The 12,135-nt window shown below is 42.1% G+C and overlaps 1 protein-coding gene across 1 annotated transcript in view; it reads left to right on the top strand.

Moving 5' to 3' along the window:
• Positions 1 to 10,500: 10,500 nt before the first annotated feature.
• 128up (GTP-binding protein 128up) overlaps positions 10,501 to 12,135 on the top strand; it is a 142,543-nt gene continuing 140,908 nt past the window's right edge. Inside the window, exon 1 of the mRNA XM_090373569.1 lies at positions 10,501 to 10,668. Within this exon, the coding sequence (XP_090229695.1) occupies positions 10,627 to 10,668 (42 nt within the window). The 5' untranslated portion in view covers positions 10,501 to 10,626. The remainder of the gene's footprint in view (positions 10,669 to 12,135) is intronic.

The raw sequence follows: 12,135 nt of genomic DNA, 5'->3' as shown, positions 1-12,135 counted from the left end.
GCTTTTCAGAATCAGTTTAATGTTGGCAGCTTTCCACTCTGTGGGAAAGTGACCGCTTTGGAGACAGTGGTTGTATAGGTCCAGGAAAAGATTTGGGGCAAGCTCTGCCACCTTTTTGACTATTTCAGGTTCTATCATATACATTCCTGGAGATTTCTTGTTTCTGAGGTTTGCCGACTGCGGATATTAGGTCCAGCTACGTGAAGGGTGCCTCTGTGAGGATGGTGCGATATGTGTCATTCTGGCTGATTTGCTCTTGTTCAGGGGAGTTTGGCTGTCCAAGGTTTTGAATATGATGTTTAGGATGTTGTTAACCGATTCAACCCAATTTTTCGTCATGCTTCCTTGGGGCGTCCAGTTAGAGGGTGTCACCTCACCTCTGGGAAGTTTGTTCATTGTGGTTTTATAGACTATGCCCCAGGGGTATGAGTTTCCCACAGTGGAGACCAGGTGTTCCCAGGACAGCTTTTTCCGCTGCCTGATCGTTGCAGTATAGGCATTCCTGGTTTCCCAGTATTGTTGCCTGAGGGCTTCCTCCTCTGGGGGGGAAAGAATGCCTGGCTCTTTGGAATGCTCATCTCTTTTGGTTGAGATCTCTGTGCAGGGAATCCGTTCCCTAGACCACCAGGGAATGGCCCCTGGTCGTGGGGATTTTCTCTTAATGGCCTGGTTTGCTGCGTCTGCATTGGTGTACATTGGTCTACATTGGTGTCGAAATTGAATTGGTGACTGAACGCTGGTGGAGGTCATGGGTTTGGGTCTGGTAGTGCTTAATTGACAGTCTCTGTGCGTTTGTAATGATCGCTTCCTCAAACAAATTCCACTCTGCTTTTTCCACAGCGTATCTCTGGAGCTTATAGTTGGTGATGTGCTCTTATTGTCTTGTTCTCTGCATGGTGAAAGTGGTGGCACAGTGGTCGGAGTGGTCCAACCCTCCTGGACCTTCCAGTCCGTTACATAAAGGGCGACTGATCTTGTTGTTAGGATAACATCCAGAGTTGCCTGCGAGAGTGTAGAGGCAAAAGTTGGAAGGTTTTTGGACAATTTAGTACGATAATGCCACTGTTTGCCAAGAATTCCTCCATTTTTTGCCCGTTCCTGGATCCTCTGTGCTCTGGGGTGGCACTGCGCCGGAGGGGGGGACGAGATTACATAATCGGAGATTAGAATACTGGAGCCTGGGAGCTCTGCCAGAACTTGATTCAGGTACTGTGTTGCTGGGAGAATGTCCTCGCCCGGTTGACAGTAAAGAGATATGATACAGAAATCTCCAAGGGCAGATATGATGTGCGCGCAGGAGGCTCACGCGGAGCATAACAGTGAGATCTTTGTGACCGTTAGGTTCGGGTTTCTAACCAGAATGGCTGTCCAGGGTGTTTTCCCTCCACCTAGACGGTTTTATAGGATGTTGGGTATCCCCGTACTTTGTAAGCTGCCTCATAGGGTTCTTGTATGAGTATCATATCGCAGTTTTCTTCTTCTGCCTTTTTTCGTATCTGGCCTGCCACAGCTTTGGCCCACTGCACATTGATTTGCATGAACTTGATGCACTTGCGGTTATATTGTTTAGGCAGAGTCCCCATATTCAATTCTCTGCTGGTGGGTACTCTTGGCTTTAAGGTATACTGGGCATTTACTGTCACGAATGGAATGGAATGGGCGTGTGGGAGTTTCAGGCTTATAGGTAGAGTGTAGAGTGTGTTTTATGTCAAACGGCACCTGGGGTTTCCCCCATCTCCACATAGTATACATTGTGGGTGTGAAACAGAACACTGTCAATGCCAGAGGTTTAAAAGTGTATCGATTATATATATGTGTAGTGTCGTGTTCCTCTGGTCATTCAGCCACTGGGCCCCTAATGGGACCTGACGTTGTCCACACTCTGCCCCGTGGAGACAGACCAGGTACCAAGTAGTTTAGTTATTTACTTTGTTAAGTCCGGCCACCAAGTCTCCTGAGATTTCAGTGGCTAGGACCTTAAAAAATAATAATAATAAAATAAATAAATAAAATAAAAAAAATATAATAAAATAAAATAAAAAATATATATATAAAATTAAATAAAAAGGGGGAAAACGCTAGAATTGGTAGCCAAAAGTCGTGCGAGGTTCAATTTTGCATGATTCTATTTTGATGTTAGGGCGTACTCTGGTATATAGGTAGATTTGTGTGTGTGTGTGTGTGTGTGTGTGTGTGTGTGTGTGTGTGTGTGTGTGTGTGTGTGTGTGTGTGTGTGTGTGTGTGTTCTTATATCGGGGTGGCTCCTAGGCCTTAGCCCATCTCCACCTTTGTACTCAGTTATGGTGCAGAAACTCTGCATAATGGGACTGAAAATTGTCAGTGTATGTGTGCAATATTAATGTGTTTTGTTTTGTTTTGTGTCAGGCTATGATGCCACCAAGGGTGTAGCCAAAGTATGGGCAGCTGCTGCCTGGTGCCCATCCCTAGCACCAGGCCTGGGTCAACAGTCCTCCTGTACCGGTGTTATTACCACCGAAAATCTCGCACCCGCCAAAGGTAGTGCAACACTGGTGAGTGTCTGCTATATAGGTAGTGGGGGAGGGAGACTGAAGACTGGCGGGAAAAAGACAGAATGGGGACGATAGAGAAGACGACCCCAGTGGTCAGTGGGGCCTGCCCAGGCCCCACCAGAGGAAAGGAGGGGTGGCAGGGAAAGGAGGAGACGGAGAACCGCCCCCCCGCCGGGGATGAGGGTATAAAGTAAATCGAGAGAGGGAGCTCGATTTAAATCCCAATAAGGCGCTTTGCAGCAGAGCTGGTATCCATCTAGCCTCCACAGAGGTCTGATCAGGTAGTTGTCGTTCATGAGATTTAGGGCCAGTTCATTCTGTTTTGATTGTAGTCTTTGCAAGTGGTAGTCAAGTCCAGTGTTTGTCGCGTTTTCATTACTCTTTTCCGGGAAATGGAGTTTACTGGCTGGAACTGTTGGTCATTCAGTAGTCGTGTTTCAGTTAGTCACATTTCATGATGATTTGTCGGGGAAGTGGAGATCTCTCCAGGCTTCGTTGCGTTCTGTAGTCCGTCTCTCCCGGAATTTGAATCACATCCGGGGATGGGTGTTTTTATCTGTTTGCTTTGATTTTCGTGAGGGCATCATCCTATCCTATTGTGGTCAAGTGTCTCTGTCCAGGCAAAACGTCATTGCTGCTTGGGTCACGAATGGGATGGGTGTCTGGGAGTTTCAGGATTTTAGATAGGTGCTAGACATCAGAGTGCCCGGCACACAGAAGACTGAACCCAGAGTATCCCAGCAGAACATCGCCGAAAGCATCACACCGCCGCCGCCACTGGCTTCTTTTCGTCCCACGGCACATCCAGGTACCATCATTACCCCAGGTAAAAGATGTACACGTGCCTGGCCGGCCACATGATGCAACAGGAAACGTGATTCATCGGACCAGACGACCTTCTTCCATTCACTCAAGTTCTAGTTTCGATGCTCGCGTGCACATTATAGGCGTTGTCGCCGGTGAACATAGTTAGCATGGGCACTCGGAGCGGCCTGCGTTACACAACCCCATTTTCAGCAGGATTCGATGTTCTTTGTGTTGTGACACATTACTCCCATCACCAGTGTTCCAATAACCGGCGAGTTGCGCCACAATCGCTCTTCTGTTACCACGTACCATCCGGGAGAGCCTTCGCTCACCTCGAGCATCGATGAGCCGTAGTCGTCCAATACTTCGCCAGCGGATCGTGGGTTTTCCCTCCTCGGACCAATTTCGGTAGGTACTAACCACGGCTGACCTTGAGCATCCCACCAGCCGTGCCGTTTCGGATATACTCTGACTCTCCGCGGTAGCACAGTGGTATCGTCACCCTCCTCCCCATACCAGGAGGAAAAGGCCGTATCCCGTCAATGACGTGAGGAACTTTAATGGGCTTTTTTTCACTCCGTGGCTGAGTTCGTCGGTCTCAGGTGTAGATATCAAGGTTTCCCCACCCTCAGAAACGGGGGTTTTTCATCCAGCAAAACAGAAAAATCGACCATAGAAGACATGCAATTAACAGACATAAGACACACAACATGGCAGATGAATATAATTATTCAGGTGGCCTACAAATAATATTTTTTTGGATATGATCTGACCGAATCATCTGGCCATTACAATTTGGCTTTTGTCGAACTCTCTTAGTCCACTACCTTTCCCATCTGAAGAACAAGAGTAACACTGATTAACGGAGCACAGTATCAAGTGTTTTTTATACCGTGTCCCGACCCGCGCACGCGCCGTAATTCACCTGCAGTTGCTTCGATTTGCATAACGACTTGCTGGTCATAATGTTTTGGCTCATCGGTTTAGATGTGTCGAAATTTGTCTTTAGCAGCTGGTGGTTAATTGCTGGAAAAAACTGCCTTCTATCGTTGCGGAAGTTGATAGCTTAAATAAATTCAAATAGGAACTGGACAAACTTTTAGAGAGAATGGATATGTCAAATTATTTATTTATTTATTTTTATTTTTTGGCTGATGCGACATAAACTGATACACCTGCCTTCTAGCATCACATGCCACCACATTAATACCACTATACAGGGTGAGCATAAAGTCTTTTCCTGATTTCAACCATTTATTACAAAAGAATTATGCTGAATACAAACATACAACTTTTGCAAATTTTACCTCAACTGAAACAGTTTTTTTTTTTACCTCTTGAGTACACGTCTACATGTGCACCGTTTGTTGCCTGGAGATCGTCTAGTGATAATCGAATTATTCATGTTTACTCCAGCATCTCTTCAGTAACCGTCGTGAAAGCATCTGTTATCCTCGCCTTTAAAATTTTAGTATCACGAACTGAAGTCGAATATTCTTTACCCTTAATATATCCCCATAAAAAAAAAAGTCAAGAGGGGTTATGTCCAGTGAACGGTCTGGCCATGGTGTTGGACCACCCCTCCCAATCCATTGCTTGGGAAACGTAGCATTCAGGAACTCACGAAGAATTAAACCCCAGTGTATCGGAGCACCATCTTGTTGGAAATTTACCCATGGCCGAAATTCTTCTAACTGAGGTGTAACGTATTGCTCCCACATGTCCAAGTAAACGTTCGCTGAAATGGTGGGCTCAAGAAAAAAAATGGTCCAATACCCTTGTTGTGCATTAGGCCGCACCAAACGTTGGTGCATCAACTCGCAGCAGAATCTCTGTAGCAAAGGCAGTAGGTCGGGGTCGATCGTCTTGCTCCAAGGCTTGAACAATTTTCACTTTATATGCATACAAACGAATCCGTTTGTGCAAACTTTTAAACACTATCCTCTGAGGTATGATAAATTTCCTTGATGCAGGACGAGTTCACTTCCGAGGACTGCGTTCAAAAGCATCACGCACAGCATCAACAGTCTTTCACTTACACTAGCCCTACCAGTTCTTTTAAGGTCCCCAACACTGCCTGTCTCTTTAAACTTTGCATACTAACCTCTGGTGTTTTTAACATCTGGCGGACAAAACACACTGAACTTTCTCTTTCATCGATGCCATTTTGACACTGGCGATTGCAGCGATGTATCCATTGTAGTGCTACCTCATCTGCGCGATTAGCACAGTGATACTGTCACCGTGCGCTCCACACAGGTGTAAAAGCCCCTGGTGCGAATCGCGTCGATGCCGCGAGGAACTTTAGTGGGCTTTTTTTACTCCATGGCTAAGTTAGTCGGTCTCAAGCGTAGATAGTAAGGTTTTTTCCTCCAGAAACTGGGTTTTTTTTCGTCCAACAAACAGGCAAATCGACCAGAAAACACAGTTCAGTTCAATGTTTAGTGTGTTGAGGGTCAAATGGTACCAGGGGTTTCTCCCATCACCGCGAGTTTACATTGTCGTGTGATAGAGTGCACTGTAAATGCCAAAGATTTAAAAGTGTATGGATATTGTGCAGTGTAGTATTCTGTACCGTTCTTCATCTGGTCATTTAGCTTCTGAGCCCCCTAATAGCACCCACCGTTGCTCACACTTCGCCCCGTGGAAGCAGACAAGGTACATCAGCACATAATTTGAACTCTGGCAGGCCCTGCCACCTGTTTTCCTGGGATTTCAATGGAAGGGGCCTAAAAAAAAATGAAAAAAAGACGACTCTGTGTGGGTTATACGCAAAAAGGTGTATAAGGCCGAAAAATTGGGCGAACAGAATTTTAGTGCTTTTAAATTTCGACTGTGTGGAGCATACACTGTGAGAAGTAAACAGGATAGGTGGGGAGATTGAAGACTTGGGGGGGGGTAGATGTTGGAAGTAAGAGGTCGATAGAGAGATTGGCCCCTGCATTCAACAGTGGGACAGGCCCGTGTCCCACCAAAAAGAAGAGTGGGGAGGCGAGGAGGGGTGGTCCCCGTCCCCTCCTCCCCGGGAACTGGTAAAGAAAGCACCGTGCAAGAGAGCACTGGTGTAGGTTGCCAAAAGGCCTTTGGTGTTGTCAGTCCAGTTGGCAATGTCCAAATTAGTGGTTGTCGATTTCAGCAGGTTTGTCTGGAGGATGACAAGAATTGTGCTTCTTACAGTTCTGTTATTGCAAATGTCCTGTTTTACTAATGGGCATCTTGGTTCGGTGGATATATCTTTCACTATTGTGGATCATCTTGTTCAAGTCTGCCTTTGTTGTGCCGGGAGGGTTCTTCGTCTTGTGAAGAGATCCTTTCCAAAGCAGGAGAAGACACTGTATTCATCCTGGGTGTCTAAGAGGATCCTTTGATCCTTTGGAATATATCTGATCTTAATGAAGATACAACGAAAGTCCTCATATACAGGGTGATTAACTACCAGTGCGACAAACTTGCAGGAGGTGTAGGGGGCACAAAGACGAATCGGAATTACATAGCATGCAGGGTCCGAAATGCCTTCGTCATGCAGTAGAGGACGTTGAACGGGAGGTCGCGTGAACAGCGATCCCGCTGGAAGTCAGCATTTGTGAACCGTTTCTGTTGAAGAAACCAAGTAGCAAAAGTCCTCCGGAGTGGATAATCCACAGGCTCCAACGATTGGACGCGTTGCAGATGGCATGAACTCATTTGGTTTGTTGACAGCATCCTCCATACAGTGCATTGGGAAATACCCAATCGTTGGCCTATCGCTCGAGTATTCGTACTCGGATTGCCTTCTGCAAGACGTAGGACATTCTCCTCATTGTCTGGCGTTCTCTTCGTTCGCTCTCGATTCATGGTACCTCTCGTGAAACAACCAGTCTCACGTAACCTTCTGTGCACACGTGCGAAAATCGTATGATGAGTAGCACGCCTGTGCGGGAAACGTTCCTGGTACAAGCGCATAGCGGCGCGCCCGTTACAGTCCGTAGCTCCATACGCGAGGTGCATGTCGGCCAGTTCAACGTTTGAATATTCGTCCATCCTACTGCCTCGGGCACCGGTTCGCAAATGCTGACTTCCAGCGGGATCGCTGTTCACGCGACCTCCCGTTCAACGTCCTGGAGCTAGATTAGCATTTGGAGTGAATGGATGCATGAAATGGGAAGGGATTTTTTTTCTTGGCTGATGCTTTATAATCTTGCTTTCTTACGTCATATGCCTGTATTAATGCTAATGCTATGTTCCATTTTCTGGGGATTTTCTGGCCATCATTCTCCAAATGGAGATTAAGACAATTAACTCTAAATATTATTGAAAATGCAATGTGTACAACAAGATTTCCGGGCAAGTTTAATCATTAATATTGATGTTCCAGGAAACGCCTATGACTTATATGACTGACTAATGGTCTATATGCTAGGACAACAATCCCATGTTCTCAAGACTATTCTGCAACGTGGAGAATAGACTCGCAACATCGAATTGGGCGTTGTATTTTTCATTCTGAAATCCTCCCATAAGTTAGACCTCGGAAAGCCGCAAAACTATGGTTCTCTTACTGTAAAACACGTGATAGGATAACGTGTAGCAAGAGAATGGCTAAGAAACAAGGATGATTAAACAAAACATGGTTTATTAATTCTACCATTCAAAAACAAGTGTAAAATACTCATTGTACAAGAGCTCTAATTCTTATCAAAAAGGATAAAACGATATACTATAAGGCTAATAATACATGTGTACAAACATGCCCGTGTTCTTCATGTGTGCTTCAGTTGGCACTGCCCGTACGCTCGGAGCCAACAGTTTAAGTTGGCTCCGAGTTTCCTTCAGTTTATGTACCTGGGTGTATATGTAAGTGTACTATACAGACTGAGTATGTAACAATCATAACTTACGGTATTATATTAATACAAATGGATCTTATGCTCTAATTTCTAGATGGTGTGAGATTGATGCTACCTTAGTGAATTCCTATGAGGAGGGATGTTTCTCAGTAGTCTCTATTAAATAAAGAGTCAGATATGAACGTCCGACACTTTCATTCTATTAAATTATCGTGCCGTAAATATAGGGTGAGACCTACCAGAATAATCTTTGCAATATTCAGGAACAGAGTCTAAGAACAGGAGCCAGCAGCAAAAGATTCTCAAGATGTTTTTTTGACGAGATAGCCAGAAGAAAAGAGAAGTGCTTCGCACAGGACAAGACCCTCTTCGTCTCCTTCCGTGTCTCTTTCCGTAGTTTTCTTTATTTTATTTTTATTTCTTTTGGTCTCTGATCTGAATATATATATCTCCCCCCCCTCTCCTTTTAGAGTTTCCATTGCTTCTATTGGTCAAAACGCTAATCTCGTGGGGAAATGAAAATCCCAGGGACTATTATCCTGGAGACCTGATACAGTGAAAATAGAACTTATAAGGAGGAAGAGGAACCTCACATCTGCATGGGGTGAAATTTTCAGACTGTCCAGTGGTAGTCACTAGATCTAAAGTCCGTTCCCCAACACAAGGAATTTCCAGTCAACAATCACTCCGTAGTTATAAAGTTCAGACTTCACCCTAAGGTAATTGCCATTACTCTCTTTCCTCCGACGAAAGTCATTTACTTTCTCATTGTTTTATAAATATTACATACAGATATTCGTCAGATCCGATCGAGTAACGATCTCTTGCTGTGAATCAGCAGGACTCATAAAGAATAGTACTGCTGCCCCTAGCGTGGCGCGAACGAGCGTTCGCTCATTAAAAAAGGAACAGCGTTATACACGAGTGAATATCACACTACAAGTACAGTAGTGATAAAAAGTATAAGGTGACGTGACGAAGTAACAGCCCTCAAAGGCAACGTAAAGTAAAAATTAAGACATTCTTACAGCTAACTTTTGTGTTTCATGATAAACATGGCAAGAAATAAGGAACTGAGTATTGAAAAACCAAATGTAATTATAAACCCGTATAAAGTTAGTCCATGATAAGTATTGGAAAAAAAAACTAAGTTTTACATTTAAAGGAGTACACACTAGCATCCAATGATTCAAGGAAATTGGCAATCTAAAGGATAAATTTCGATTATCATCACCGAACTTAAGAACAGAAACCCAAGATAAGACCATAACCCAATTTCTAAACGCAGTTGACCATTTACTGCACCTGAAATTCTAGCTGAGTTCAATGGCAAAAGAGAATCTCCCGTGTCTACATCTACTGCAAAGTTTGTCTTAAACAAGCAGAATTTCATGGTCATGTAGCAATCTGAAAACGCGTATGAACCGGAAAATCTAAAGAACGGTTGGCGTGGTCTAAGATCCATCAATATTGAAATATTGATGAAAGGAAAAACGTAGTGTAGACGGTTGAATGAATTTGGAATTTTTATATCGAAGCATGGATCCTAAATACTATGCCCCTACCCATGTATGGAGTTTTGTTGCAACGATCAAGTGAAGCAAGGGTTGCTTCCTTTTTTTTTTTTCTGGAGTGGTGACATCGTCAGAATTGAAATAATTTTTACGAAAAGAAGACTACAAAACATTCTTGAACATTACGTAATATCCTCGGGACTTCCGCTTTGGGGAATAACTTTTATATTACAACAAGACAATAATCTGAATCACAGCTTCAAGCTGTGCAGAGACTTCCTAGCAACTGAAAAATAGGAAGGGTATTGCAAATTATGGTGTGGCAGCTCCAATCGCCTTTCTTAAACCCAGTTGTGCTTTAAGGGGATTATCTAGACTGTCAGGTCTGTCTATCTTCATATGATTTATGGGAACCTTGCAAATTGCTATGAATAATGTTAGTCAAGACACTAATATAAAATTAATTGCTAGAATGTCACGTCTGTGTAAGTTTGATAAAATCTCGTGGTGGATATTTTGATGATAAATCAGTATTGTATTTAATAATTTCAATATTTATTTGTTGTACAATTTTCAGTGCTTAATAAAAAGTCTTAAAATATGTAGTTTTTTTTAATAGTAATCACTACATTGTCATAGCTAATTTCAAAAAATTTAACGAAACTGTTGTCATACACCGTGATTCCAAACTTTTAGGCGGGAATGTGTTATATTCATTGAGGCTTGGGGATTTAAAATTAGGGACAATATAGGGGATTAGAGGTCGCTGAATATGTCGAAGCGATTTGTAAACACGTTTCTTGTCATAGTCAGCCTCGTGTGTTAGGGTTTTTATACGCAGATTGCAAATTAGGTGGCATGCGCTTTGCTCGTTTTTAAAGCTGTGAAAATAGTAAATGTTTTAATTAACACTTGTCAGGTTGTAGTTATATTGATAAAATAAGCAAGATGAGCACGATTCTTGAAAAAATTGCAGCCATAGAAGCAGAGGTTGGTATTTTAATTTTTTTTCTTTCATTTTTATTTATTTAATTAATCATATTTATAGGATGCTGCCAATGAAAGCGGAGAATCACAAACGTGAATTTATGGTTATAAATTCACTTTTGGATTTCTGGTACATATCTTTCTGTACCCTTAACTGTTCTTATGGAAAAATGGGATCTTCCGTACCACCCGAACCAGGATAAACTTAACCTGTTTACATCCCCCGTCTCATCAAGTAAACTCCCATTAACTGCAAAGGTCGGGAAATTAATTTCCCCGCATATGATTTCAAAGATAATCTCCAAAATAAGCAAAAAAAAAAAAAAAAAAAATTCTAGATTATGAACAATATACATTATATATATAAAAAATTGGGATAAATGTAAAAGTTATGTCAGATCAGATTAATGCCATCACTAATAGATTGACCATTACATCAGGTTGTAATTTAGTTATTACAGTAAAAATATAATATGTACTATATAGATACCGAATATGTTTATAAACATAAGTATACAGCCGGCCATAAGGCCAAAACTTATAAAGACTAAGATAGCCTGTGTGTAGGTCTACAATGCCATACCCTGGAAATAGACATATAATTAGTAATAATATATAATACAATAATGATTATGTAGCTAATTATTGATATTATTATTAGCATATGGTGTAAGGAAGCCTGAGGCTTATGCTGCACCAGCTAAAAAAAAAAAAAAAAAAAATTCTGAATTACCCTGAGAGAGAAGAAGAGGAAGAATCAAAAGGGAATCACCAAGAAAGAGAAGAATGATGATATCCAGCTCAGGACCCTGGGTGTGCCAAGCCCATACTCACCAGATGTGAGCCCATGGGTGTATATACATAGATACTTTGGAAGGAACTTTTTCTATGGCTAACCCCTTTCAAAATATCCCACCAATAATTAACGGATCTATCTGTTTCTGATTGCTGTCTGCCTGTTTAACTAAGTCCAATTAATAAACATAAAGGCTAATTTGGTTATAATTTAAATTAGCAGTAAACAGGCAAGTTAACAGCTAGCCCTGATTATTTAAATTATAACCAAATTAGCCATTGTTTATTAATTGGACTTAGTTAAACAGGCAGATAGCAACCAGAAACAGATAGCTCTGTTAATTATTGGTGGGATATATTTAAAGGGGTTAGCCCTACAAAAAAGTTCCTTTCAATGTATCTATATATCAATAATTAGTTACATGATCATTATTGTATTATATATTTATATATTATTACTAATTATATGTTTATTTCCAGGGTATGGCATTGTAGACCTACACAGGCTAACTTAGCCTTTATAAGTTATTTTGGCCTTATGGTCCACTGTATACTGTTATGTTTATAAACATATTCAGTATCTATATAGTAAATATTATACTTTTACTATAATAACCACACACACACACACACACATCATATGTTCTCTTATTTATTAAAAAAGGAAAGTAAAGA

Source organism: Mastigoproctus giganteus, chromosome 5, assembly GCF_048544385.1.
Source record: "Mastigoproctus giganteus isolate SK-2022 chromosome 5, ASM4854438v1, whole genome shotgun sequence".
Taxonomy (NCBI): Eukaryota; Metazoa; Arthropoda; class Arachnida; order Uropygi; family Thelyphonidae; genus Mastigoproctus; species Mastigoproctus giganteus.
This window is presented reverse-complemented; position numbering and strand designations above follow the sequence as displayed.